We start from the raw sequence: 27,119 nt of genomic DNA, 5'->3' as shown, positions 1-27,119 counted from the left end.
GCATTACTTTCGATATTTTTCTTCTTTCTGGACTTGTGTAGTTGTAGACCTATAGAAGATTCATTCAATACAAAAACATTTACAGAAGAATCAGATTCCATATTTCCTAAAAAAGTTGATAATTTGCATTTCATTTTCAAAACAGTTACTGAAATGATAACATAGCTTTCGAGTTCCATTTTTTGATAACTTTTACTAACCAATACATGAATTCTTTTTTTTGTTGTTTTCTTTTGACGAAGCTGTTCTTGCTGGTGTCAGTGAATTTAGGTTTCGATTTTCTGGTGAAATGTGTTTGACATTCTACCCACTATCCTTGCACTCCTTGGTGGCAGATTTTTAGGCTAACATGTGTCAGATACTAGATGGTTGTAGAGTGGTGGGATTTTTTTCCTGGAGACTCCAGTTTTCTTTCACCAGATCCCATTCAGCATGTCCTTCAATGACCTTGGCTGTTGACAGGAATAGACCAACCCAATGCACTCCTATAGAGTAACTAGACATAGTGATCTGGGTAATTTAGAGCACGTTTAGTATTCAAGGGAGATAATTTTAATATTTTGAACTTAACAAGAACCCTTCTTTTGTCCTTCTGGTTCATTCAGGTATATCTTGTCTGGTTAGAAGTTTTCTAAGGTTGCGTAATTTACTAATTCAAGAATAAAGGTAAATTCAGTAAAAGGATAAAACATGTTTACCAATTCTATTTCTAAACAGGGTACACAGGTGAAAACTGTTCAGAAGAGATAGATGAATGTGACCCCAACCCGTGTCAGAACGGAGCCACATGTGTCGACAAGATCGGGCATTACGTCTGTGAGTGTCCTCAGGTCTTCCTTAACCTTACGCGATTTGGGAATGGCCAGAAGCTCGAGTTTGATACAGGATATAATGGTACAAACTGTGAGTTCAGTATTAACGAGTGTGATTACAACCCGGGGGTGTGCCTGAGTGACGGTACCTGTGAGGAAGAGGATGGACTGCCTGGATATCATTGTAAATGTGGTCGGGATGACGAGGGCGCCTACAGAACAGGTATAACCATAATCTATCAAAAACACTTTGTATGATATCATCAGTGGAGGTTTCAATATTCTTATTAAAATTCAGATTTAGATATTCTGTATTTAGATATTGTAGAGTTACTTCACAATAGATACCTGCCTGCAAGGGAGCTAACTCTGTAATATACAAAGATGGAATATTGAATGTTTATCAGAACTACAGTAAAACAGTTAACACATGTATAACAACCCTGCTTACAATGAATTCAGGATTATAACATGATTTTCATTCCTAGCCAAGGTTCCTATAAGATGTATGATTTATTATTTGAATAACAAACCTAAAAACCAGATTATGAGAACTATTTGTATTATTTTACAAGATCAGAACCGTGACCTGAGAACTATTATTTGTATTATTTTACAAGATCAGAACCGTGACCTGAGAACTATTTGTATTATTTTACAAGATCAGAACCGTGACCTGAGAACTATTTGTATTGTTTTACAAGATCAGAACCGTGACCTGAGAACTATTATTTGTATTATTTTACAAGATCAGAACTGTCACCTGAGAACTATTATTTGTATTGTTTTACGAGGTCAGAACTGTCACCTGAGAACTATAATTTGTATTATTTTACAAGATCAGAACTGTCACCTGAGAACTATTATTTGTATTATTTTACAAGGTCAGAACTGCGACCTGAGAACTATTATTTGTATTATTTTACAAGGTCAGAACTGCGACCTGAGAACATCCTATTGTGAGACAGCAGATGAGGTTAAAAGGGACCCGCCTGCCTGTAAATACGGGGGCACCTGTATACCTGGGGCGACGTCGTTTACCTGTAACTGTGCTCCAGGTTACACCAGTAAGTTATCAACATCGTGGTGCATTATTGACGGCATCCTAATGTTCTAGTATGAAAAATCTTATTTTGATGAACTGATGTTATCAGCATATTGAAAATATATTTGTGATTGGTGTTAATGTGTAGTGGAATTAGACTTGGTTGATCATTTGTGATCGGAGAGCTAAATCAATAGAGCATCCGGCAGGCGTTGGAGGTGACGGGTTTGTACATTGGTTTGGTCATAACATTTTCTCCTCTTCTGTAACATTATATGTACTTAAGATTACATGAGTTAATTTAAGCTTGTAATACCAGAATTGTGGGGCATGATGATAAAAATTATTGTTATACTAGGATTCTGGTTTAACAAAATAAGAAATGCTGAATATATTGTGCAAAGTTTGGTTTGGACTGTCAAAAGTTCAAATACTTCAGTAAGATTTATAAGAGATCAAGTTGAAATGATGTCAGAAAAACCCTGTTTAGTCCATGTATAGCTGATTAATAGGATACTTGTTACATGTATAACCTAGCAGGATACTTGTTACATGTATAACCTAACAGGATACTTGTTACATGTATAACCTAGCATGATACTTGTTACATGTATAACCTAACAGGATACTTGTTACATGTATAACCTAACAGGATATTTGTTACATGTATAGTACAGATACTAGCATATACCAGGATAGATACTTGTTACATGTATAACCTAACAGGATACTTGTTACATGTATAACCTAGCATGATACTTGTTACATGTATAACCTAACAGGATACTTGTTACATGTATAACCTAGCAGGATACTTGTTACATGTATAACCTAACAGGATACTTGTTACATGTATAACCTAACAGGATACTTGTTACATGTATAACCTAACAGGATACTTGTTACATGTATAACCTAACAGGATACTTGTTACATGTATAACCTAACAGGATACTTGTTACATGTATAACCTAACAGGATACTTGTTACATGTATAACCTAACAGGATACTTGTTACATGTATAACCTAACAGGATACTTGTTACATGTATAACCTAACAGGATACTTGTTACATGTATAACCTAACAGGATACTTGTTACATGTATAACCTAGCAGGATACTTGTTACATGTATAACCTACAGGATACTTGTTACATGTATAACCTAACAGGATACTTGTTACATGTATAACCTAGCAGGATACTTGTTACATGTATAACCTAACAGGATACTTGTTACATGTATAACCTAACAGGATACTTGTTACATGTATAACCTAACAGGATACTTGTTACATGTATAACCTAACAGGATACTTGTTACATGTATAACCTAACAGGATACTTGTTACATGTATAACCTAACAGGATACTTGTTACATGTATAACCTAACAGGATACTTGTTACATGTATAACCTAACAGGATACTTGTTACATGTATAACCTAACAGGATACTTGTTACATGTATAACCTAACAGGATACTTGTTACATGTATAACCTAACAGGATACTTGTTACATGTATAACCTAACAGGATACTTGTTACATGTATAACCTAACAGGATACTTGTTACATGTATAACCTAACAGGATACTTGTTACATGTATAACCTAACAGGATACTTGTTACATGTATAACCTAACAGGATACTTGTTACATGATACTACAGGATACTTGTTACATGTATAACCTACAGGATACTTGTTACATGTATAACCTAACAGGATACTTGTTACATGTATAACCTAACAGGATACTTGTTACATGTATAACCTAACAGGATACTTGTTACATGTATAACCTAACAGGATACTTGTTACATGTATAACCTAACAGGATACTTGTTACATGTATAACCTAGCAGGATACTTGTTACATGTATAACCTAGCAGGATACTTGTTACATGTATAACCTAACAGGATACTTGTTACATGTATAACCTAACAGGATACTTGTTACATGTATAACCTAACAGGATACTTGTTACATGTATAACCTAGCAGGATACTTGTTACATGTATAACCTAACAGGATACTTGTTACATGTATAACCTAACAGGATACTTGTTACATGTATAACCTAGCAGGATACTTGTTACATGTATAACCTAACAGGATACTTGTTACATGTATAACCTAACAGGATACTTGTTACATGTATAACCTAGCAGGATACTTGTTACATGTATAACCTAACAGGATACTTGTTACATGTATAACCTAACAGGATACTTGTTACATGTATAACCTAACAGGATACTTGTTACATGTATAACCTAACAGGATACTTGTTACATGTATAACCTAACAGGATACTTGTTACATGTATAACCTAACAGGATACTTGTTACATGTATATATAACCTAGCAGGATACTTGTTACATGTATAACCTAACAGGATACTTGTTACATGTATAACCTAACAGGATACTTGTTACATGTATAACCTAACAGGATACTTGTTACATGTATAACCTAACAGGATACTTGTTACATGTATAACCTAACAGGATACTTGTTACATGTATAACCTAACAGGATACTTGTTACATGTATAACCTAACAGGATACTTGTTACATGTATAACCTAACAGGATACTTGTTACATGTATAACCTAACAGGATACTTGTTACATGTATAACCTAGCAGGATACTTGTTACATGTATAACCTAACAGGATACTTGTTACATGTATAACCTAGCAGGATACTTGTTACATGTATAACCTAACAGGATACTTGTTACATGTATAACCTAGCAGGATACTTGTTACATGTATAACCTAACAGGATACTTGTTACATGTATAACCTAACAGGATACTTGTTACATGTATAACCTAGCATGATACTTGTTACATGTATAACCTAACAGGATACTTGTTACATGTATAACCTAACAGGATATTTGTTACATGTATAACCTAGCTAGCAGGATACTTGTTACATGTATAACCTAACAGGATACTTGTTACATGTATAACCTAACAGGATACTTGTTACATGTATAACCTAGCAGGATACTTGTTACATGTATAACCTAACAGAATATACTTCTATTAACAGATCGCCGATGTTGAAGATGAAATAAATGAGTGCGAGTCGAGCCCATGCCAGTATGGCGGTACTTGCAATGATATGATAGCAGCCTACAACTGTACGTGTATCCCAGGGATCACTGGGGTCAATTGTGAGATCGATATTGACGAATGCGAGTCGTCGCCATGTCTAAATAATGGTCGCTGTAACCACTCAATCAACATGTAAGTAATATATAGGTGAAAGTTCATAAGTATTGCACTCAAATGGTTTGATACCAGTACAGAAATATGTCAATCAGTAGTTTAAAATCTCTAGGGGCTGCCTTCATACTTCATTTAGAAGAGAGTACTGTACATTTACAGATTCAGCGGTAATCTTGTTTTAGAGATTTTTACATTGGAAATCACCTTGGTAACATGAGATTCTATGTTTAGTACAGATAGTTTAGTGAATGTGTTAGGTCACTATGTCCTCTTCTGTATGTGGTTACATGCTGAACACCAACAATTTAAGGATGTGCAGTATATGTAATGGTAACACCTGGTCAATCTTGAGGTTAAGGAATATATAACTAGAATTTTGGTTATGGTTATATTTATTACAAGGTATTAGAGTTAAAGATAAAAACAGGTTTTAATTTATTTTCCCCACCATCTTTCCACATTTTCTGTTGTTGTCTGACGAGTTATTGTTCTTGTGAGTGGATAGACTGTTTTGTCATTGATTTTGAGATTAGAATCATAGAATTGTGAGAAATTTTATTTTTCTTATTTTTAATTAATGACATATCTATGCTCATAAAAGTAGATAACTCTGCTCAACAGAAAATTATTTTTTAAATCACAGTTCATGTACATATTTTGTTTTCAAATTTACTTTCTCAGTGATTTTATTTTTGGTGAACAGACTGGTGTCAGTGTCTTACAATTACATTTAAATATTTCACGACATGATTTATATCAATTGCTTTTTGTCTGCTTATTAAATATCCTTGTTTTTCTCCCACTGTAGCCTCGAGACATACGAGCGTTTCCAAGCAAACCTTAGTTATATAGGGTAGGCCTTTAGTTGTCAGTATTGTGATGATGCTCTCCAAACGCATGATTTCTTTTCTCTTGGTTGCAGTTAACTTTCTTTTGAGTTTTGGTTTTTGTTTTTAGATGCTATTTTTGGTTTTTATTTCATTTTTTGCATGATTCTATTTATAGAAGCATCTTATCAGTTTTAAGAAACCAAATATCACAAGCTTTTATACAAGGCAAAACATCTGATAAAACAATAAAATTAACAATTTACTACAAAAACATTTTGATATTCAGTTCACACTACAAAAACATGTTTACAATTAATCTATGATGGGAAGAGTTATCTATTCTCATTTACATTGTTTTCACCATTAAGATATTAGATCATGTAATAATAGAGAGTAAAATGGCGAGACAATGAAATAGACAAAACTATGTCTAAAGGCAGATAACTCTTATAGTGGACAATATGGCAGTGTTCTGAATATATACATGTAGGTATTTACACCGTTATCAATCTAAAAGATATGTGATGCTAATTTTGTTAGCCTCTTGTAGCTTGTGTTGTGCCGTTTTGGTGTAGTGCCATTGGCGTTGATTAATTTTGGTCTTATTATAGATATTGTAAAACAATTTGTACCCGAGTGAAGTACAATATATTGGAATCTGCTGAGTTTGGAAGAAGCAAATATATATCCTGCCAACACATTGATAAAGAGTTCAAAGCAATAATCATCAAGTATAGACTGCTAGTTGGTAGTTTTCCTCATGGGGCTTTGGCTTAAACCATAAATACTAAATACACAATTTGATTGATTTACAATGGAGGGCGGGGGGGGGGGGGGGGGGGGGGGGGGGGGGGGAAAAGGAATTTAGGAATTTTTTGGAATGATGGAATGCTGGTTAAAGAATGTCCCCCACCCACTTTCCCCTTTGTCCTAGACACACCTCCTTTTCTTACCATAATGCAGTGAGTAGATGTGAAATGTTTAAAGTGATGGACATTTAACAATTCTTCAATAAGAATAAAATATTTTTTCTGTTTGATAACTATGATTTCAGAAATAAAATAACTCATGCAGCTAAACGGAATATGTAAAGAATGATCTAAATATGAAAACTTAGTCATGCAGCTTTTTCAATGCATGGAGCCTGGACCCGTAACCCTGGCTTATAAACCCCATAGTAACCATGGAGATGTGAGCTACTCACTGCAGCTAAAGGCATTATAGGAATGATGTGTTTGTTTTCCTTTTTAACAATCTGCACAAGTGTTTTCATGACATGGAAACAACCTTGAGAACATTCCTGACCTATATGAACTGACATGGAAACAACATTGAGAACTTCCTGACCTATATAAACTGACATGGAAACAACCTTGAGAACTTCCTGACTTATATGAACTGACATGGAAACGACCTTGAGAACTTCTTGATCTATATAATCTGACATGGCAACGACCTTGAGAACATTCCTGACCTATACATATTGTATAAACTGATATGAAAACAATTTTGAGAACTTCCATACCTATTTAAACAGAACATGTGAACAACCTTGATAACTTTCCTCTATATGTGTATACCCTGTTATACAAGTACATGTAGTAGTCAGTGTCGTAGTCTGATTTCTTTACAAAAAAATGTCATTTGTAAAAACAGAAATTGTTTTTCTTTAAAAAATATTTTCGTTGTAAAATTTTGTTCTTTAACAACTGATTATAATGTAATGGGTAGTGGATAGCATGAAAGTTAACTTTGATTGTTGTTTAGAAATATTTAAAAATAATGTTTAGTTCCTCAAATAACTAACTGTGGGTTAAAAGTCCTTGTAACTTCATTATATGATACATGAGATTCTTATGTTACATAATGATATGAATAGGAATCAGAAATATTATTTATGTTATTTTTAAATCAGTCTTTTTGCTATGCACAGTTGTCTGTTCTTGTGAGCATGACCTATTCACTAACACTCACAATAGCAGAATGAAACATTTATACCAATTTACAAAAGTAGGCAACTCTATAGGTATACTGAAAGGATAGTCTTCATACTAGCTGGAAATAACACCATGTTTTTACACAGGTATGAATGTGACTGCTTTGATACTGGATTTAACGGTACCAACTGTGAACTCAACATTGACGACTGTGCTTCTAATCCCTGTATACATGGCTCCACCTGTGAAGATGGCATCAAGGTAGACAGCTCACAAGTTTTTTTTATTAATTTATATATGTATAACATTTTGATTCTAACTGTCCACAAACTGTTTCAATATATTTTGTTTGAAGGTGTTTTGATTATAATTGAACAACATAAGAAGAGTAAGACCAATTGTCTGTTACCCCATTAGTGGACTATATATAATTACATGTTTATATTTCTTTGTACTATTTTTATTATTGCTAAAACACTTTCTATTCATTTGTAAATCAAAGAAATATGAAAAAATGCAAAATATTTTGTAGGAAATTCAGAAAAATTTCAAAAACTATACTGTATTTGTTTGAGATTTGCATTCATGTATTATTTTGATTAGATTGTACTTGGATAATATGATACTTAGATTCAGATATGTTTATTAAAGTGTCATGCATGAAAACCATGCCAACTGTAAAGTGTTTTTATTTTGTGGGGATTTAATTATATTTCGCTTTATTCACGATTTGTTTCAAAGCACGAATATGTACAGCCTTGTGCCAAAAGTCTTCGTAATTTTTATTTTTCCCTATATATTCTATGTAATTTTTACATTTTTTCTTAGATTTTTCCTGATCTCATCTAGGCGCGGATTTTAATCAAATTTGGCATTATTGTAGAAAATTATCTACCCTTTCAGCTCATAATATTTATATAATTTTCCTTTATGCACTTTTGAGAAAACCGTATTTCATAACCACGCAAAACTTTATCGTTGCCATTTTGGTAAGAATAAGGAAGAAAATGACGTCAAAAGTTTAAGTGGTGCACAAAAAAAAAATATTTTGAAAACAAAATATCGGAAAATTATACAAATATTTTGAGCTGAAAGTGTAGATAATTTTCTACAAGTATGCCAAAATTGGTTAAAATCTGCCAATAGATGAGATCAGGAAAAATCAAAGAAAAAATGTAAAATTACATAGAATATATAGGGAAAAATAAAAATTACGAAGACTTTTGGCACGTGACTGTATATGTATATACCTATCAAAAACCGGTTTAGCACACATTTTAGACCCTGAAATTTAGACACTATGATAATAAAGTACTTTGCAGTATTGCATTAAACTGTTTTTGAATATTGCACAGGATTACAACTGTTCCTGTTACCCTGGATACACAGGGAAGAACTGTGAGATTGACATCAATGAGTGCCTAAACAGCCCATGTTTCTATAACGGCACCTGTCTACAGAGGTCTAACCAGACATTGTATGAGCCGGCGTACAGTCTGCCTGGGTACGCTAACTTTTCCTATGCCACAGCTGCTGGGTACTCGTGTGTGTGTATCCCTGGAATAACAGGTATGTGGTTACTACTCACAATCTTTATAACAGAGGATTATTTCATAACATAAAAATAGAAAAGAGTTTTGTGTATCGCCATAAGTATCAACCACTTTCTACCGGTAATTAAGCCAAAGGAAAAGGAGTTTGTAAACTATAAGTTCTATATTGTGTGGTATTGCTGGGCTTTGTGGAACAAGCCATATTCTTTCCCAGGAAGGCAAATAGTTGGAGCTGCCATTTGGGCACTACAGCATTCATGCCCTTTCTAGCAATACTGTAGCACAGCTTTTGATACTGAGTAGAGAAAAGTCTCATGCTTAAAGATAGGGTTTAGTTATTATGCTTAAAATGGAACCAATAAAGTTAGTTTTCTAAAAGATAAACCCCAAACTTCACGGGTTGCTATCACTATAGTTCCATCTACACTTGAAATTTATCCTTGTAAACTGAAGATAATCAGGAGAGAAAAAACCTGATGTATGCCAACTTCAAAGCTGAAAAAACTGAACAGTTATACAATGAACCAATTTCTTTTAATGTTCATCAAAGTACCAATTTCCCCTGTTGCAACATATACACAAGTTGGTGACTACAGAGCCTTCAGTTTTACTATGATACAATCCAGGTGTGGACATTACATCAGTGATAGTAACACATAGGGTATTGAGGATGGATTTTAGATGTTATTACTTGTTTAGATGTGAAGGAATTATCTATCTTTGGAGATGTTGAGTTGGCCTACTTCTATTCCATAGGTCTGATGATAATATGACCATGACGTAAAATTGAGGTGTGTCTCTTTATTCCCAGGTGAGAATTGTTCGGTGAACATTGACGACTGTGTAGCAGACAACTGTACTAACGGCGCCACCTGTATAGACGGAATTAATGAGTACAGTTGTCGTTGTGCACCTGGCTACAAAGACATGTACTGTCAGACGGAGATCAACGAATGTTTGGAGTTCCGTCCCTGTATGAACGGTGCTTCCTGTACTGACCTCGTCGCTAACTATGATTGTATTTGTGCAGATTTGTATTTAGGTAAAAAGTACGGCGGAAAAAATTGCACTGTGGAATTGACAGCATGTGCTGCGAATGCATGTCAGAACGGTGCGACCTGTGATCCTTTCCTCGTTGATGAGGCTACAGGTGTACAGGATTACAGGTGTGAATGTCCTAGTGGATACACTGGCCAGTTTTGTGAAATGATTACCAGTGGGACTTTCTCAGAAGATTCCAGATATAAGGTGGTCCTAACTTCTAATACAACCAATGACATAGCCTTTCAGTTCGCCACTACACTCCCAAACGGCATGCTGTTCATCTGGGATGGAACGTATCCCTCCACCAAAACTTTTGTTACAATTGAGTTGGTGGATGGAAAGTTAAATATGAGTTACATTCACGGAAGTGTTATTACATCAGTTAGCAGGAATACGGTAGAGTTTCCATTCATGTTAAATAACGCTGCCTGGCACTCAGTATTTTTACATCAACATGCAAACAATTTAACACTTCGGCTAGTCAGCAGTGTCTGTCCATCAGAATTAGACTGTACCAAGGAAGTAAACCATGCACCAAATATAGCAATACAGGACATTTATTTCGGGAGAGCAAAGAATGAGTTTACAAATGATCGTACACTCTCTAAAACACCCTTTATTGGATGTCTTCAGGATGTCACCATTAATCGTGCTATTCAGATTATTTCGGAAGGGGGAGAGTCCCTCCAAGTTTCCAGAGGTTGTGTACGAACGGACCAGTGTAGACCAGATCCCTGTAATGGTAACGGTGCCTGTACTGACCTTTGGACAAACTTCAGGTGTGACTGTCACCGACCACACCTGGGGCGCACCTGTAATCAAGGTAAGTATCATATTTAGGCATGTCTTGCCAGGTATTCATTTTTAATGCTGGATTCATTGGGTACCTTGATAATGATAACTACTAATTACCACTCCACTAAGGTGTTCAAACCTAGGCAATTTTTGTCCTGCCTTCGACAATAGTCAACGAAAGAGAGACTAATTTATAAGTATCTATCAGAATATATACATAAACAGAGATTAAGATAAATATTTAAAGTGGTAACTGTATTTTTTGGGGCTAAAAGTCCTGAATTTTAGTAAATTTTGAGAAATAATGCTGAAAGATACACCATCAGGACACATAGACAAATATTAAGGAGAATACCTTAACTAGTCCTAGCACTTTTGGGTTGGAGTTATGATGAGTTTGAGAATTTATGATAATGTCTACTTTTTGACCAAGTTTAATTAAATGTGATCTTACTGAGACTTCATCAAGTTCTTATTACAATCATAACATACATGATGTTAATCTTATAAAGAAATATTTGTTGTAATTTTTCTCATTTGTTTAACTATTGAGATTCATCTTTTTTGTTACTTTACTAAAGCATCATACTTGGAATGACTCCATCCTTTTGGGCTATATCTCCCAACACCTTTTAACTTAGTTCCTTGAAATATTTAGTATATATGAGGCCTATGATGTAGCTTTACCTTTTACTATTGAGGACCACCAATTTTTGATAGTTTCTGTATAGGAGAAACACCGAAAACTGTAGATTAGTCAAGATAATGAACAATGCGAGGCCCGAAGGACCGAGCATTGTTCATTAACTTGACTAATCTACAGTTTGAGGTGTTTCTCTTACTTAAAACATGGCACTCTGATGTACAATGCTAACTATGACTATTGTGTAACTAATCTACAGCTACAGGTAAGGCCCTCAACCATCTTTGACACTGAACATGTCAGCACAGTAACTGTTGTAATATGTCTACTCTGGTTGTGCATGCATTGCATGAATTTTTCATGAAATTCTATACCAATGTTATTACCAGAGACTTTTTGTGAGTATGAGTTTTCTTCATTCTGATTGGAGCAGTACAAGAGGCAACATGGCAGACAGTGCAGATCAGATCTTTACGAAGTCAAATTATCTAAAATGATTATCAAATTTCCAATAAGAGAGTTTATTTTGTGATATTTTAATTCAACTGCTGTTTATGTCAGAGGCAGACGATTTACTTGGATATAACTTGTCAAAAATTCACAAGATATGGAGGATCATCATGGAAATGTATTAATTTTGAATATACCGCTCTATGTTATGAAATGAAGAATATGATTGGTCCTAAAATCAAATATCAAGATTTAGTGGATTCTAAAGGAAACTACATTGAAATTCAGTGAAAACGGCAAAGTGATGAAAAGAAAGCTTAAAATTTCAAATTTGTTCAGTAGGCTTTGTGTGATTCTTGGATAAGGAATTATACCGAAATCATTCAATTTGGGAAATGTGGATTTATGTGTTACGTGTATGTATTCAAGAAATGAAGCAATTAACAGTGAAATTATTGGGATATATACCGAAATCATTCATTCACTTTTCAAAGAAAGAAAGTACACATATCTATCTAAAATTAAAACATCATTGTAGGAATGCCTGTGCTGTCGAAATACTAAAGAGTCGTGATTTTCAACACAAGGAGTAATTTTATGCCTTGTGGTTGATGTGATTGGATTTATGCCGATGTCCACGAATCAATATATAAAACAGAAAATATGTAATAATATGTATTATTGAAGTGTTCTATTACATTTATGTTGAATTTGATTACATTTATTTTTTATTTATCTGTCCAATTTTACAATGCTGTATGTAGTGTCACTCTCTACCTTTCATTGTACATTAGTTTGCCTGGAACTGTAGATTAGTTGAAACTAATCTACAGCTGCAGGTAAACTAATGTACAGTGAAAGGTGTACTAATCTACAGACAGAACAAGTACTTGAACAATAGTCTAAATAAAGTACTGGGGACAACAAAAGATGACATCACAGCCATGTTTTAACTGTTGCTATAAAACATATACAAATCTGATCTTGAAGAAGTCACAAATCTTTATTTCCATTTTGTAGTTTATATATCAAATTATATACTACTCTAGGGTGTGGTGTTATTGTTATACTTTGTAGCACCTTGTTATTGTCTTTTTGTTTCAGAATATGTTGCAGCAACATTTTCTTTTGAAAACACTGAGTCAAAGGCAAGTTTCCAAATTCCTGACCATCTGAAGTCAACCTTGACCTCTGACATTGACCTTTCCCTGTTTATGAGGACAAGACAGACCAATGGCTTCGTGGTGTTTTTTGGTTTCTATGGCAACACCGTCTCCAGTCGGACATTTTTGACCCTCGAGATGTACGGAGGAGCACTAGTCAGTAGATTTGTATTGTGTGATTTTCAGAAAGTTTTATTTGCTAATAACACATTGTACAACAGTGGCTTTCAGCACTTCGTTAGTATGAAATTCCTAAATGGAGAATACACCATTTCTGTGAATAACACTGCTCTAGACAGTGTGATTATCAACTCTCAAAACTGTCCATTTAATGCTGATAAATTGTACTTCGGAGGAGAAATTCCGGCGCTGAGTTCCAGCGTTGTAACAGAGTCAGCAAGAGCGAGGAGATCACTTGACCCGGCGGTTAACGAGATTATCAATGATATTACTAATTTTAACAATATAACAAGTTATAAGGGAACACTACAGGATGCTCAACTGAATGAGAACAGTCTCCAATTTATTCCTCCAAGTGATCCTTCCATAGTCGAAATCAACTCTATACTGGTAGAGGACAATTCAACATTGACAAGCGGAGAACAATCAGACAACATCTGTAACCTGACCATGCCGTGTCAACACAATTCTACCTGTACAAACGTATTCTTCAACGACTTCAGGTGAGGAGGTGACTTCTCAAAATTAATCTATAAACAATTAGAATATAGGTCGTTTTTTTTTCATGGGGGAAAAAAATCAAAAATGCAGAACACTGTTAAAAATGTACTATGCATGATATTTTCTTTCAGAGAGGTTGAAAAATTTTGATTCATTAAAAATTAAACTTATCATTATGGGGTGAGACTAGCTATTTAGATTGACAAAAGCTTTGCACATAAAGAAAATTTGTCAAGTATCGATTGCTAATTTTTGAAAAATTGTTTTTATCATTGATGTTTGATGCATAATCATGTGTACAATTTTTTATGTTGATTAGATATGAGTTATGGTGTAATAAACTTACTCTTTGTGTTTTCTCCAGCTGTAAGTGTCAGAGGGGATTCCGAGGGAAGGACTGTGGAGAGCTGGACTTCTGTCATCAGGACTCGTGTCCGTCTGGAGCCACATGTCAAAGTCTTACAAATGGCTTTGAATGTAAGAGTTTTAATGATTAACTTTCTCCTAGTACTGTAGTGAAAGATGTTATAGATGTACAGATGAATTTGAATGTAAGGGTTTTAATGATTAACTTTCTCTTAGTACTGTATTTATGAAATATGTTGTTTGTTTCACCTTTGATTACTCAACACACCTGCATTATTTTTGTATTTTCTTTAGGTCTGAGTTCCACACTCTTTAACCCAACATCCAGCTCTATCACCTATCGGCCAGTTCTACGTCCAAATAAGGTCATAGACCAACTCAGCCTCCGAATCAAAACCCTGGTGAGAAACGGTGCTTTGTTAAACATTGGGTACGGTAACTATTATGTAAAGCTGAGCATTGTGGGAGGAAAAGTGTCAGTGGCGTGTAAGTTTGGAGATACAGGTGAGGAGACCTTGGTGGCTGGTTACCATGTCAGCAACAAACATTGGTACCTGGTCACATTTAAAGACATGTTAGATAATGTCACATTGACTGTTCAGTCAGACACAGGGGAGATAACTCATGCTAGTGTATCTCTTGTCCCACAACATAAAGTACATTCCTTTTCGGACCTAGTCACAACCTCTAATGCTCAGCATGTAAAATTTGGTCAAGCTATTGGCTCCGGAATTTCACAGTTTTATCGCGGTTGTGTGAAGGACATACGACTTGGTGGCATTCTTTTACCGTTCTTTGAACAATCTTCATTCACTAATTTCACGACTGAGGAATACTTTGAAGTGGTGAGCATGACATCCATTCCAATTGGATGCGTGGAAGGAAACCAGTGTTTATATCAGCGATGTCAAAATGGTGCACAGTGTCTAGCGGGTTACCATGACTACCAATGTACCTGCCCAAGTGGATTTGAAGGTCGCTGGTGTGAGACTAACACTCCCGATTGTACTCCTCAGAGCTGTGATGCTACCCATGCTGTGTGTGTAGATCTGGTAGATAACTACTTCTGTGACTGTCATCCTGGTTACACCGGAACAAGGTAAGGCTTGTTTAACGAACATTCTGTCATAACAGGGATAACTTTTGTATCAGTGTAATTCATGCAGATAATTTTTGGTTTTAATTCTCTAAATATCCTTCTATCATATCTATTGACTATACAAATATGTTGTGTTACTTGTTGGATATTTAGAATTGTGGCAAAAAATATAATAATTTTGTTTTTAATGTAATTCAAAAAACGTTATTGCATCATGTAAATATTGATGCCGATACTGTTGAAGTTTTGAAATATGTAAATGATTTACAGGATACTGTTTGCCATATTTGCCATGCAGTCTATCTGTGTCCCCATTGATTCACTATACTGTGACCGACTGACATGACTGATATACTTTACATTGCTGACTGAAAGTTAGTTAATAGGACAAATTGAAAATAAAAAATTATAAAAATATTAGAATCCTATTTTATGGTGACTGAGTTAAGGTGTCTGACATTTTACAAGTACCAGTAACCGGCTATCCATTTGTTGCAAAGTTAAGATCTATTACAATGTAAAGTCTCTAGCTAACTGTCTACAATGATTAACAAATTGATAACCTACTGAAGGTTTTACATATTATGGCATCAGTTTAGTTGGTAAATCAGTCTGTATGTTAGGCCTTATTTCCTGTATGTTAATGAGTCTGTACTTTAGGCCTTGTTTCCTGTATATTAATGAGTCTGTACTTTAGGCCTTATTTCCTGTATATTAATGAGTCTGTACTTTAGGCTTATTTCCTGTATATTAAAGAGTCAGTTCTTTAGGCCTTATTTCCTGTATATAAATGAGTCAGTACTTTAGGCCTTGTTTCCTGTATATTAATGAGTCTGTATTTTAGGCCTTATTTCCTGTATATTAATGAGTCTGTACTTTAGGCCTTATTTCCTGTATATTAATGAGTCTGTACTTTAGGCCTTATATCCTGTATATTAATGAGTCTGTACTTTAGGCCTTATTTCCTGTATATTAATGAGTCTGTACTTTAGGCCTTATTTCCTGTATATTAATGAGTCTTTACTTTAGGCCTTATATCCTGTATATTAATGAGTCTGTACTTTAGGCCTTATTTCCTGTATATTAATGATTCTGTACTTTAGGCCTTATTTCCTGTATATTAATGAGTCTGTACTTTAGGCCTTATTTCCTGTATATTAATGAGTCTGTACTTTAGGCCTTATATCCTGTATATTAATGAGTCTGTACTTTAGACCTTATTTCCTGTATACGGTATTAATCAGTCTGTACTTTAGGCCTTATATCCTGTATATTAATGAGTCTGTACTTTAGGCCTTATTTCCTGTATATTAATGAGTCTGTACTTTAGGCCTTATTTCCTGTATATAAATGAGTCAGTACTTTAGGCCTTATTTCCTGTATATTAATGAGTCTGTACTTTAGGCCTTATTTCCTGTATATTAATATGTCAGTACTTTAGGCCTTATTTCCTGTTTATTAATCAGTCTGTAATTTAAGGCTTATTTCCTGTAAATTAATTAGGCCTTATTTCCTGTATATTACATGTACATCTACTACACAGGAACAATTATAGCCATTAACCTTATCATCTGTATTGGTTTTGTATGTAAATTATACATAATTATATGCACTTTGAGGATGTCTATAGATTTTCAACAAAAGAATAAGATTTGTGACGATCAGTTTGATAAGCTCTTCATGTTTCCAAGTAAAAATAGGAATACTATACTCCAACATCTCAGAAATTTAATATTGAGGGACACCTGATATGGGACCTACAAGGAAGAAAAGCCATGAGAAAGTATATTGTATCCTTGTGATACATTTCTCCCATGGTTGACACAGTTATCCCTCGGTTGCTAGGAAAAGATAACTCTGTCTTTTTCTGAGTTAGGGAAAAGACAGCTCCTACATGCGTTAGACAGTGACATCACCAATACATGCAGCAACCATTTTTATGCACAGCTAAGTTCATGTCAACTGAATATTCACCATTTTTAGCTCACCTGGCCCGAAGGGCCGGTGAGCTTATGTCATGGTGCAGCGTCCGGCGTCAGGCGTCCGTCCGGCGTCCGTCCTTCAACATTTCCTTTAAATCGCTACAAGTTCTGCATGCATTGTAACCAAATTCGGACACAAACATCCTTGGGGGAAGGGGAACAGAACTTGTATAAATTTTGGCTCTGACCCCCCGGAGGCAGGAGGGGCGGGGCCCAATAGAGGAAATAGAGGTAAATCCTATAAATTGCTACTTGTCCTTGAGTTCTGCATGGATTGTAACCGAATTTGGCCACAAACATCCTTTGGGGAAGGGGAACAGAACTTGTATAAATTTTGGTTCTGACACCTTGGGGGCAGGAGGGGCGGGCCCAATAGGAGAAATAGAGGTAAATCCTTTAAACTAGTCATAGAGTTCTGCATGGATTGTGACCAAATTCGGCCACAAACATCCTTGGGGGAAGGGGAACAGAATTTGTATAAATTTTGGCTCTGCCCCCCGGAGGCAGGAGGGGCGGGGCCCAGTAGGGGAAATAGAGGTAAATCCTATAAATTGCTACTTGTCCTTGAGTTCTGCATGGATTGTAACCGAATTTGGCCACAAACATCCTTTGGGGAAGGGGAACAGAACTTGTATAAATTTTGGTTCTGACACCTCAGGGGCAGGAGGGGCAGGCCCAATAGGAGAAATAGAGGTAAATCCTTTAAATCGCTACTAGTCATAGAGTTCTGCATGGATTGTGACCAAATTTGACCACAAACATCCTATGGGGAATGGGAACAGAATTTGTATAAATTTTGGCTATCGCTACTTGTCCTAGAGTTCTGCATGGATTGTAACCACATTTGGTCACAAATATCCTCTGGGGGGGAAAGGGAACAGAACTTGTATAAATTTTGGCTCTGATCTCCGGAGTGCAGGAAGGGCAGGGCCCAATAGAGGAAATAGAGGTAAATCCTATAAATTGCTACTTGTCCTTGAGTTCTGCATGGATTGTAACCGAATTTGGCCACAAACATCCTTTGGGGAAGGGGAACAGAACTTGTATAAATTTTGGTTCTGACACCTTGGGGGCAGGAGGGGCGGGCCCAATAGGAGAAATAGAGGTAAATCCTTTAAACTAGTCATAGAGTTCTGCATGGATTGTGACCAAATTCGGCCACAAACATCCTTGGGGGAAGGGGAACAGAATTTGTATAAATTTTGGCTCTGACCCCCCGGAGGCAGGAGGGGCGGGGCCCAGTAGGGGAAATAGAGGTAAATCCTATAAATTGCTTCTTGTCCTTGAGTTCTGCATGGATTGTAACCGAATTTGGCCACAAACATCCTTTGGGGAAGGGGAACAGAACTTGTATAAATTTTGGTTCTGACACCTCAGGGGCAGGAGGGGCAGGCCCAATAGGAGAAATAGAGGTAAATCCTTTAAATCGCTACTAGTCATAGAGTTCTGCATGGATTGTGACCAAATTTGACCACAAACATCCTTTGGGGAATGGGAACAGAATTTGTATAAATTTTGGCTATCGCTACTTGTCCTAGAGTTCTGCATGGATTGTAACCACATTTGGTCACAAATATCCTCTAGGGGGGAAAGGGAACAGAACTTGTATAAATTTTGGCTCTGATCATCCGGAGTGCAGGGCCCCAAGGGCAGGGCCCAATAGAGGAAATAGAGGTAAATCCTGTACATCTCTGCATATAAATTGCTACTTGTCTTTAGAGGTAAATTATTAAAAATTCCAACAGAAACAGTAACTATGAACATGTATTCAGTACATTACTTGTGAACCATATTTTGATTAGGCCACAAGGCCCCTTAAAAATTGGGAAATAGTATGGAACAATTAAAGAATCTATACATGGTACCAAAGAAAAGGGATACCTAGCTTGTACCATGAGGTTTTTCTGTTTCAGCAGGAATATAATGGGGTTTCAGCGGCACTTCGGCCCCCATACAAAATGGATGTTATATTCTAGTCGTTTAAAGTTGTTGTTTGTGGTTTGTAATTGTCGATGCTCACCTAAAGGAGAAAAAGAAGGAAAAAGTCCTTACTGATATAGAAATATCTGTATTTCTTTCATGGTTGATGGACATCCCCAATGTGTTGCCCTGTGATCATTGTTTATCTCCTAGGTATTGACTTTCTTGAGTTATGTGTTATATAACATTTACTCGACTGCTATCTTGTGTTGTTATACAGACATAAGGCCGTTCTTCCCTTTAGATAGCTGAGTATATATTGGGAGATAGATTTGTGTACCCCACCATTCATTTTGTCTGTTAGAAGCTGTGAGTGTATCTGGTAGATAGTAGCTGTGTGGTCTTGTATAGGAGGTGGCCATGGACCCTTACTATCAGTGTCCAGTAGTTATCTCACTTTTATCAGCCCCTAGGGAGTCCAGGTACAACAGGTTCAAGCTGTCATTGTCTGTTTCTATAAATATGTATGATATATATTCAATTTATATATGATGAAAATGAAATTAATAAAGATTTGAAGTAAAGCTTATCAATTTTGGATAAGCTGGATATACCAAAATTAGAATTTTGTAGCTTCTGTATCTAAGTACACTGTACCATATTTACTATAATTAGTACCCCTTAACCTATAAGTACACTGTACCATATTTACTATAATTAGTACCCCTTAACCTATAAGTACACTGTACCATATTTACTATAATTAGTACCCCTTAACCTATAAGTACACTGTACCATATTTACTATAATTAGTACCCCTTAACCTATAAGTACACTGTACCATATTTACTATAATTAGTACCCCTTAACCTATAAGTACACTGTACATATTTACTATAATTAGTACCCCTTAACCTATAAGTACACTGTACCATATTTACTATAATTAGTACCCCTTAACCTATAAGTACACTGTACCATATTTACTATAATTAGTACCCCTTAACCTATAAGTACACTGTACCATATTTACTATAATTAGTACCCCTTAACCTATAAGTACACTGTACCATATTTACTATAATTAGTACCCCTTAACCTATAAGTACACTGTACCATATTTACTATAATTAGTACCCCTTAACCTATAAGTACACTGTACCATATTTACTATAATTAGTACCCCTTAACCTATAAGTACACTGTACCATATTTACTATAATTAGTACCCCTTAAACCTATAAGTACACTGTACCATATTTACTATAATTAGTACCCCTTAACCTATAAGTACACTGTACCATATTTACTATAATTAGTACCCCTTAACCTATAAGTACACTGTACCATATTTACTATAATTAGTACCCTTAACCTATAAGTACACTGTACCATATTTACTATAATTAGTACCCCTTAACCTATAAGTACACTGTACCATATTTACTATAATTAGTACCCCTTAACCTATAAGTACACTGTACCATATTTACTATAATTAGTACCCCTTAACCTATAAGATACACTGTACCTTATTTACTATAATTAGTACCCCTTAACCTATTAAGTACACTGTACCATATTTACTATAATTAGTACCCCTTAACCTAATAAGTACCCTGTACCTTTTTACTATAATTTAGTACCTTAACCTATAAGTACACTTGTACCATATTTACTATAATTAGTACCCCTTAACCTATAAGTACACTGTACCATATTTACTATAATTAGTACCCCTTAACCTATAAGTACACTGTACCATATTTACTATAAATTAGTACCCCCTTAACCTATAAGTACACTGTACCATATTTACTATAATTAGTACCCTTAACCTATAAGTACACTGTACCTGTACCTTATTTACAATATAATTTAGTACCCCTTAACCTATAAGTACACTGTACCATATTTACTATAATTAGTACCCCTTAACCTATAAGTTACTGTACCATATTTACTATAATTAGTACCCCTTAACCTATAAGTACACTGTACCATATTTACTATAATTTTTAGTACCCCTTAAACCTATAAGTACACTGTACCATATTTACTATAATTAGTACCCCTTAACCTATAAGTACACTGTACCATATTTACATAATTAGTTACCCTGTACCTGTACCATATTTTACTATAATTAGTACCCTTAACCTATAAGTACACTGTACCATATTTACTATAATTAGTACCCCTTAACCTACATATAAGTACACTGTACCTATTTTACTATAATTAGTACCCCTTAACCTATAAGTACACTGTACCATATTTACTATAATTAGTACCCCTTAACCTATAAGTACACTGTACCATATTTACTATAATTAGTACCCCTTAACCTATAAGTACACTGTACCATATTTACTATAATTAGTACCCCTTAACCTATAAGTACACTGTACCATATTTACTATAATTAGTACCCCTTAACCTATAAGTACACTGTACCATATTTACTATAATTAGTACCCTTAACCTATAAGTACACTGTACCATATTTACTATAATTAGTACCCCTTAACCTATAAGTACACTGTACCATATTTACTATAATTAGTACCCCTTAACCTATAAGTACACTGTACCATTATTTACTATAATTAGTACCCCTTAACCTATAAGTACACTGTACCATATTTACTATAATTAGTACCCCTTAACCTATAAGTACACTGTACCATATTTACTATAATTAGTACCCCTTAACCTATAAGTAACTGTACATATTTATCTGTACCCCTTAATTTACTATAATTAGTACCCCTTAACATATAAGTACACTGTACCATATTTACTATAATTAGTACCCCTTAACCTAAGTACGACTGTACCTATTTACTATAGTAGTACCCCTTAAACCATATAAGTTACACTGTACCATATTTTACTATAATTAGTACCCCTTAACCTATAAGTACACTGTACCATATTTACTATAATTAGTACCCCTTAAACCTATAAGTACACGTGTACCATATTTACTATAATTAGTACCCTACCCCACTTAACATATTTACTATATTAGTACACTGTACCATATTTACTATAATTAGTACCCCTTAACCTATAAGTACACTTACTGTACCCCCTTAACCATAAGTATTACCAAATTTACTAAAATTAGTACCCTTAACCTATAAGTACAACAACCATATTTACTGTAATTAGAACCATATTTGTACTATTTACTATAATTAGTACCCCTTAACCTTTACACTGTACCTATACTAGTACCTACTGTGGTGGGCCCTTACCATAAGTTGTACTATAATTAGTACCCCTTAAAACCTATAAGTACACTGTACCGATATTTACTATATAAAAAAAATTAATTAGTACCCCCTTAACCTATAAGTACACTGTACCATATTTACTATTATTAGATTAACCTAGTATTACACCCTTAATATTTACTATAAGTACCCCTTAACCTTCTGTACCCATACTAACTATAATTGTGTTACCCTTTAACCTATAAGTACACTGTACACTATAATTAGTACCCTTAACTATAAGTACACTGTATACCATATTTACTATAATTAGTACCCCTCTAACCCGTATAAGTACACTGTACCATATTTACTGGGTTAGTACCCAGGTAACCTATAAGTACATTGTACCATATACTATATTAGTACCCCATAACCTATAAGTACACGCTGTACATATTTACTACTAATTTGTACCCCTTAACCTATAAGTTACACAGTACCATTTTACTAGTAATAAGTACCAGCCCTTCGTTGAACCTTAAAGTACCCCATAATTTACACTAATAAGTACTCCCTTAACCAATAAGTACACTGTAATAGGTACTACACTAAGTTACCCCCTTAACCTATTTACTCCTTGAACAGTATTTACTATAATTAGTACCCCTTAACCTATAGTACACCCCTTTTTAACAACTATAAGTACAACCTGTAGTACACTGTATATTTTACTATAATTAGTACCTCCCCTTAAACCTATAAGTACACTGATACCATATTTACTATAATTAGTACCCCTTAACTCTATAAGTACACTCTGTACCCATATTTACTATAATTAGTACCACCCTTAAACCCACTTAACCATATACATAATTATACCCCATATAAGTACACTGTACCATATTTACTATAATTAGTACCCCTTAACCTATAAGTACACTGTACCAATATTATTTTATTACTATTTATTAGTACACTGTAACATATTTACTATTAGTACCTATATAGTACACTGTACCATATTTATAAATAGTACCCCTTAACCAAATAATTAACACTATAACTCATTAGTACCCACCTTAACCTATAAGTACAACTGTACCATATTTACTATAATTAGTACCGCCATTAACCTATAAGTACACTGTACCATATTTACCTATTAATTTAGTACCCCTTTAACCCTATAAGTACAAACTGTGTACCATATTTACTATAATTAGTACCCCTTATACCTATAAGTACACTGTACCATATTTACTATAATTAGTACCCCTTAACCTATAAGTACACTGTACCATATTTACTATAATTAGTACCCCTTAACCTATAAGTACACTGGTACCATATTTACTATAACTTAGTACCCTTCCCGCTCAATACCTATAAGTACACTTGTGACCATAATATTTAAAGTATAGTATTTGTGGGGGAGGGCCGGGGGCCTTAACCTATAAGTACACTGTACCATATTTACTATAATTAGTACCCCTTAACCTATAAGTACACTGTACCATATTTACTATAATTAGTACCCCTTAACCTATAAGTACACTGTACCATATTTACTATAATTAGTACCCCCATAACCCTATAAGTACACTCTGTACCATATATTTACTATAAATCTAGTACCCCTTAACCTATAAGTTAACACTGGTACCATTATTTACTATAATTAGTACCCCTTAACCTATAACGTACACTTGTACCATATTTACTATATATTAGTACCCCTTAACCTATAAGTACACTGTACCATATTTACTATAATTAGTACCCCTTAACCTATAAGTACACTGTACCATATTTACTATAATTAGTACCCCTTAACCTATAAGTACACTGTACCATATTTACTATAATTAGTACCCCTTAACCTATAAGTACACTGTACCATATTTACTATAATTAGTACCCCTTAACCTATAAGTACACTGTACCATATTTACTATAATTAGTACCCTTAACCTATAAGTACACTGTACCATATTTACTATAATTAGTACCCCTTAACCTATAAGTACACTGTACCATATTTACTATAATTAGTACCCCTTAACCTATAAGTACACTGTACCATATTTACTATAATTAGTACCCCTTAACCTATAAGTACACTGTACCATATTTACTATAATTAGTACCCCTTAACCTATAAGTACACTGTACCATATTTACTATAATTAGTACCCCTTAACCTATAAGTACACTGTACCATAATTACTATAATTAGTACCCCTTAACCTATAAGTACACTGTACCAATATTTACATATAATTAGTACCCATTACCTATAACCTATACTAGTACACCTGTACTCATATTTACCTATAATTAGTACCCTTAAAGCCTATAAGTAACACTGTACCATTATTTAACTATAATTAGTACCCCCTTAACCGTATAAGTACACTGTTTAACCATATTTACATATAATTAGTACCCCTTAACCTATAAGTACACTGTACCATATTTACTATAATTAGTACCCTAACCTATAATGTACACACTGTAACAATATTACTATAATTAGTACCTCCTTAACCTATAAGTACACTGTACCATATTTACTATAATTAGTACCCCTTAACCTATAAGTACACTGTACCATATTTACTATAATTAGTACCCCTTAACCTATAAGTACACTGTACCATATTTACTATAATTAGTACCCCTTAACCTATAAGTACACTGTACCATATTTACTATAATTAGTACCCCTTAACCTATAAAGTACTCACTATAATTAGTACCTTATATTTACACCTGGATAATTAGTTACCTCTTAACCTAATAAGTACACTGTACCATATTTACTATAATTAGTACACCCATTAACCTATAAGTACACTGTTACCATATTTACTATAATTGCTGTACCCACCTTAACCTATAAGTACACTGTAAACCAATATTTACTATGTAATTAGTACCCCTCCTTAACCTATAAGTACACTGTACCATATTTAACTATAATTAGTACCGACCTTAACCTATAAGTACACAAGTACAATATTAACTCAGTAATTAGTACCCATAACCTATAAGTACAACTGTACCTATATTTACCTATAATTTAGTACCCCTATAACCTATTAAGTACACTGCTACCATATTTACTATAATTAGTACCCCTTAACCTATAACCTATAACTATTGTGTACCATATTTACAAAGAATTAGTACCCTTAACCTATTATAACACATTACCCCTATTTACTATAATTAGTACCCCTTAACCTATAAGTACACTACCATATTTACTATTATATTAGTACCCCTTAACCTATAAGTACACTGTACCATATTTACTATAATTAGTACCCCTTAACCTATAAGTACACTGTACCATATTTACTATAATTAGTACCCCTTAACCTATAAGTACACTGTACCATATTTACTATAATTAGTACCCCTTAACCTATAAGTACACTGTACCATATTTACTATAATTAGTACCCCTTAACCTATAAGTACACTGTACCATATTTACTATAATTAGTACCCCTTAACCTATAAGTACAGCACAGTACCATATTTACTATAACTTAGTACCCCTATAACTTTATTAAGTACACTTGTTAACCATATTTACTATTACATTAGTACCCCTTTAACTATAACGTAAATCGTACCATAATTACTATAATTTAGTACCCCTTACCTTAACCTAAATATGTACACCTGTACCATATTTACTATAATTAGTACCCCTTAACCTATAAGTACACTGTACCATATTTACTATAATTAGTACCCCTTAACCTATAAGTACACTGTACCATATTTACTATAATTAGTACCCCTTAACCTATAAGTACACTGTACCATATTTACTATAATTAGTACCCCTTAACCTATAAGTACACTGTACCATATTTACTATAATTAGTACCCCTTAACCTATAAGTACACTGTACCATATTTACTATAATTAGTACCCCTTAACCTATAAGTACACTGTACCATATTTACTATAATTAGTACCCCTTAACCTATAAGTACACTGTACCATATTTACTATAATTAGTACCCCTTAACCGTATAAGTACACCTGTACCCATATTTACTATAATTTAGTATACCCCTATAACCTAATGTCTGTACACATCCATTGAATTAAACAGATTATGTTGTACACATCCCATAGATAATTACAAACAGATTATGTTGTTACCCACATCCCATAGATTAAACAGATTATGTTGTACACCATTACCCATAGATTAAAAACCAATGTATGTACACATCCCATAGATTAAACAATGTTTTACACATCCCATAGATTAAACAATGTTTTTACACGTCCCATA

The 27,119-nt window shown here is 34.3% G+C and overlaps 1 protein-coding gene across 1 annotated transcript in view; it reads left to right on the top strand.

The window, feature by feature from the left end:
* The window catches only part of LOC138320455 (protein crumbs homolog 1-like), a 103,561-nt gene that overhangs the window by 45,477 nt on the left and 30,965 nt on the right, over positions 1–27,119 (top strand). The window contains 10 exon segments of the mRNA XM_069263415.1: positions 718–1,035; positions 1,742–1,879; positions 4,929–4,939; positions 4,941–5,125; positions 8,021–8,135; positions 9,230–9,443; positions 10,239–11,294; positions 13,464–14,205; positions 14,568–14,680; positions 14,864–15,668. Of these exon segments, the coding sequence (XP_069119516.1) occupies positions 718–1,035; positions 1,742–1,879; positions 4,929–4,939; positions 4,941–5,125; positions 8,021–8,135; positions 9,230–9,443; positions 10,239–11,294; positions 13,464–14,205; positions 14,568–14,680; positions 14,864–15,668 (3,697 nt within the window).

The sequence above is a fragment of the Argopecten irradians genome, chromosome 4, assembly GCF_041381155.1.
Source record: "Argopecten irradians isolate NY chromosome 4, Ai_NY, whole genome shotgun sequence".
In the NCBI taxonomy this organism is placed as follows: domain Eukaryota; kingdom Metazoa; phylum Mollusca; class Bivalvia; order Pectinida; family Pectinidae; genus Argopecten; species Argopecten irradians.
The sequence above is the reverse complement of the archived record's forward strand: the minus strand, read 5'-3'. Positions and strand labels throughout refer to the sequence as shown.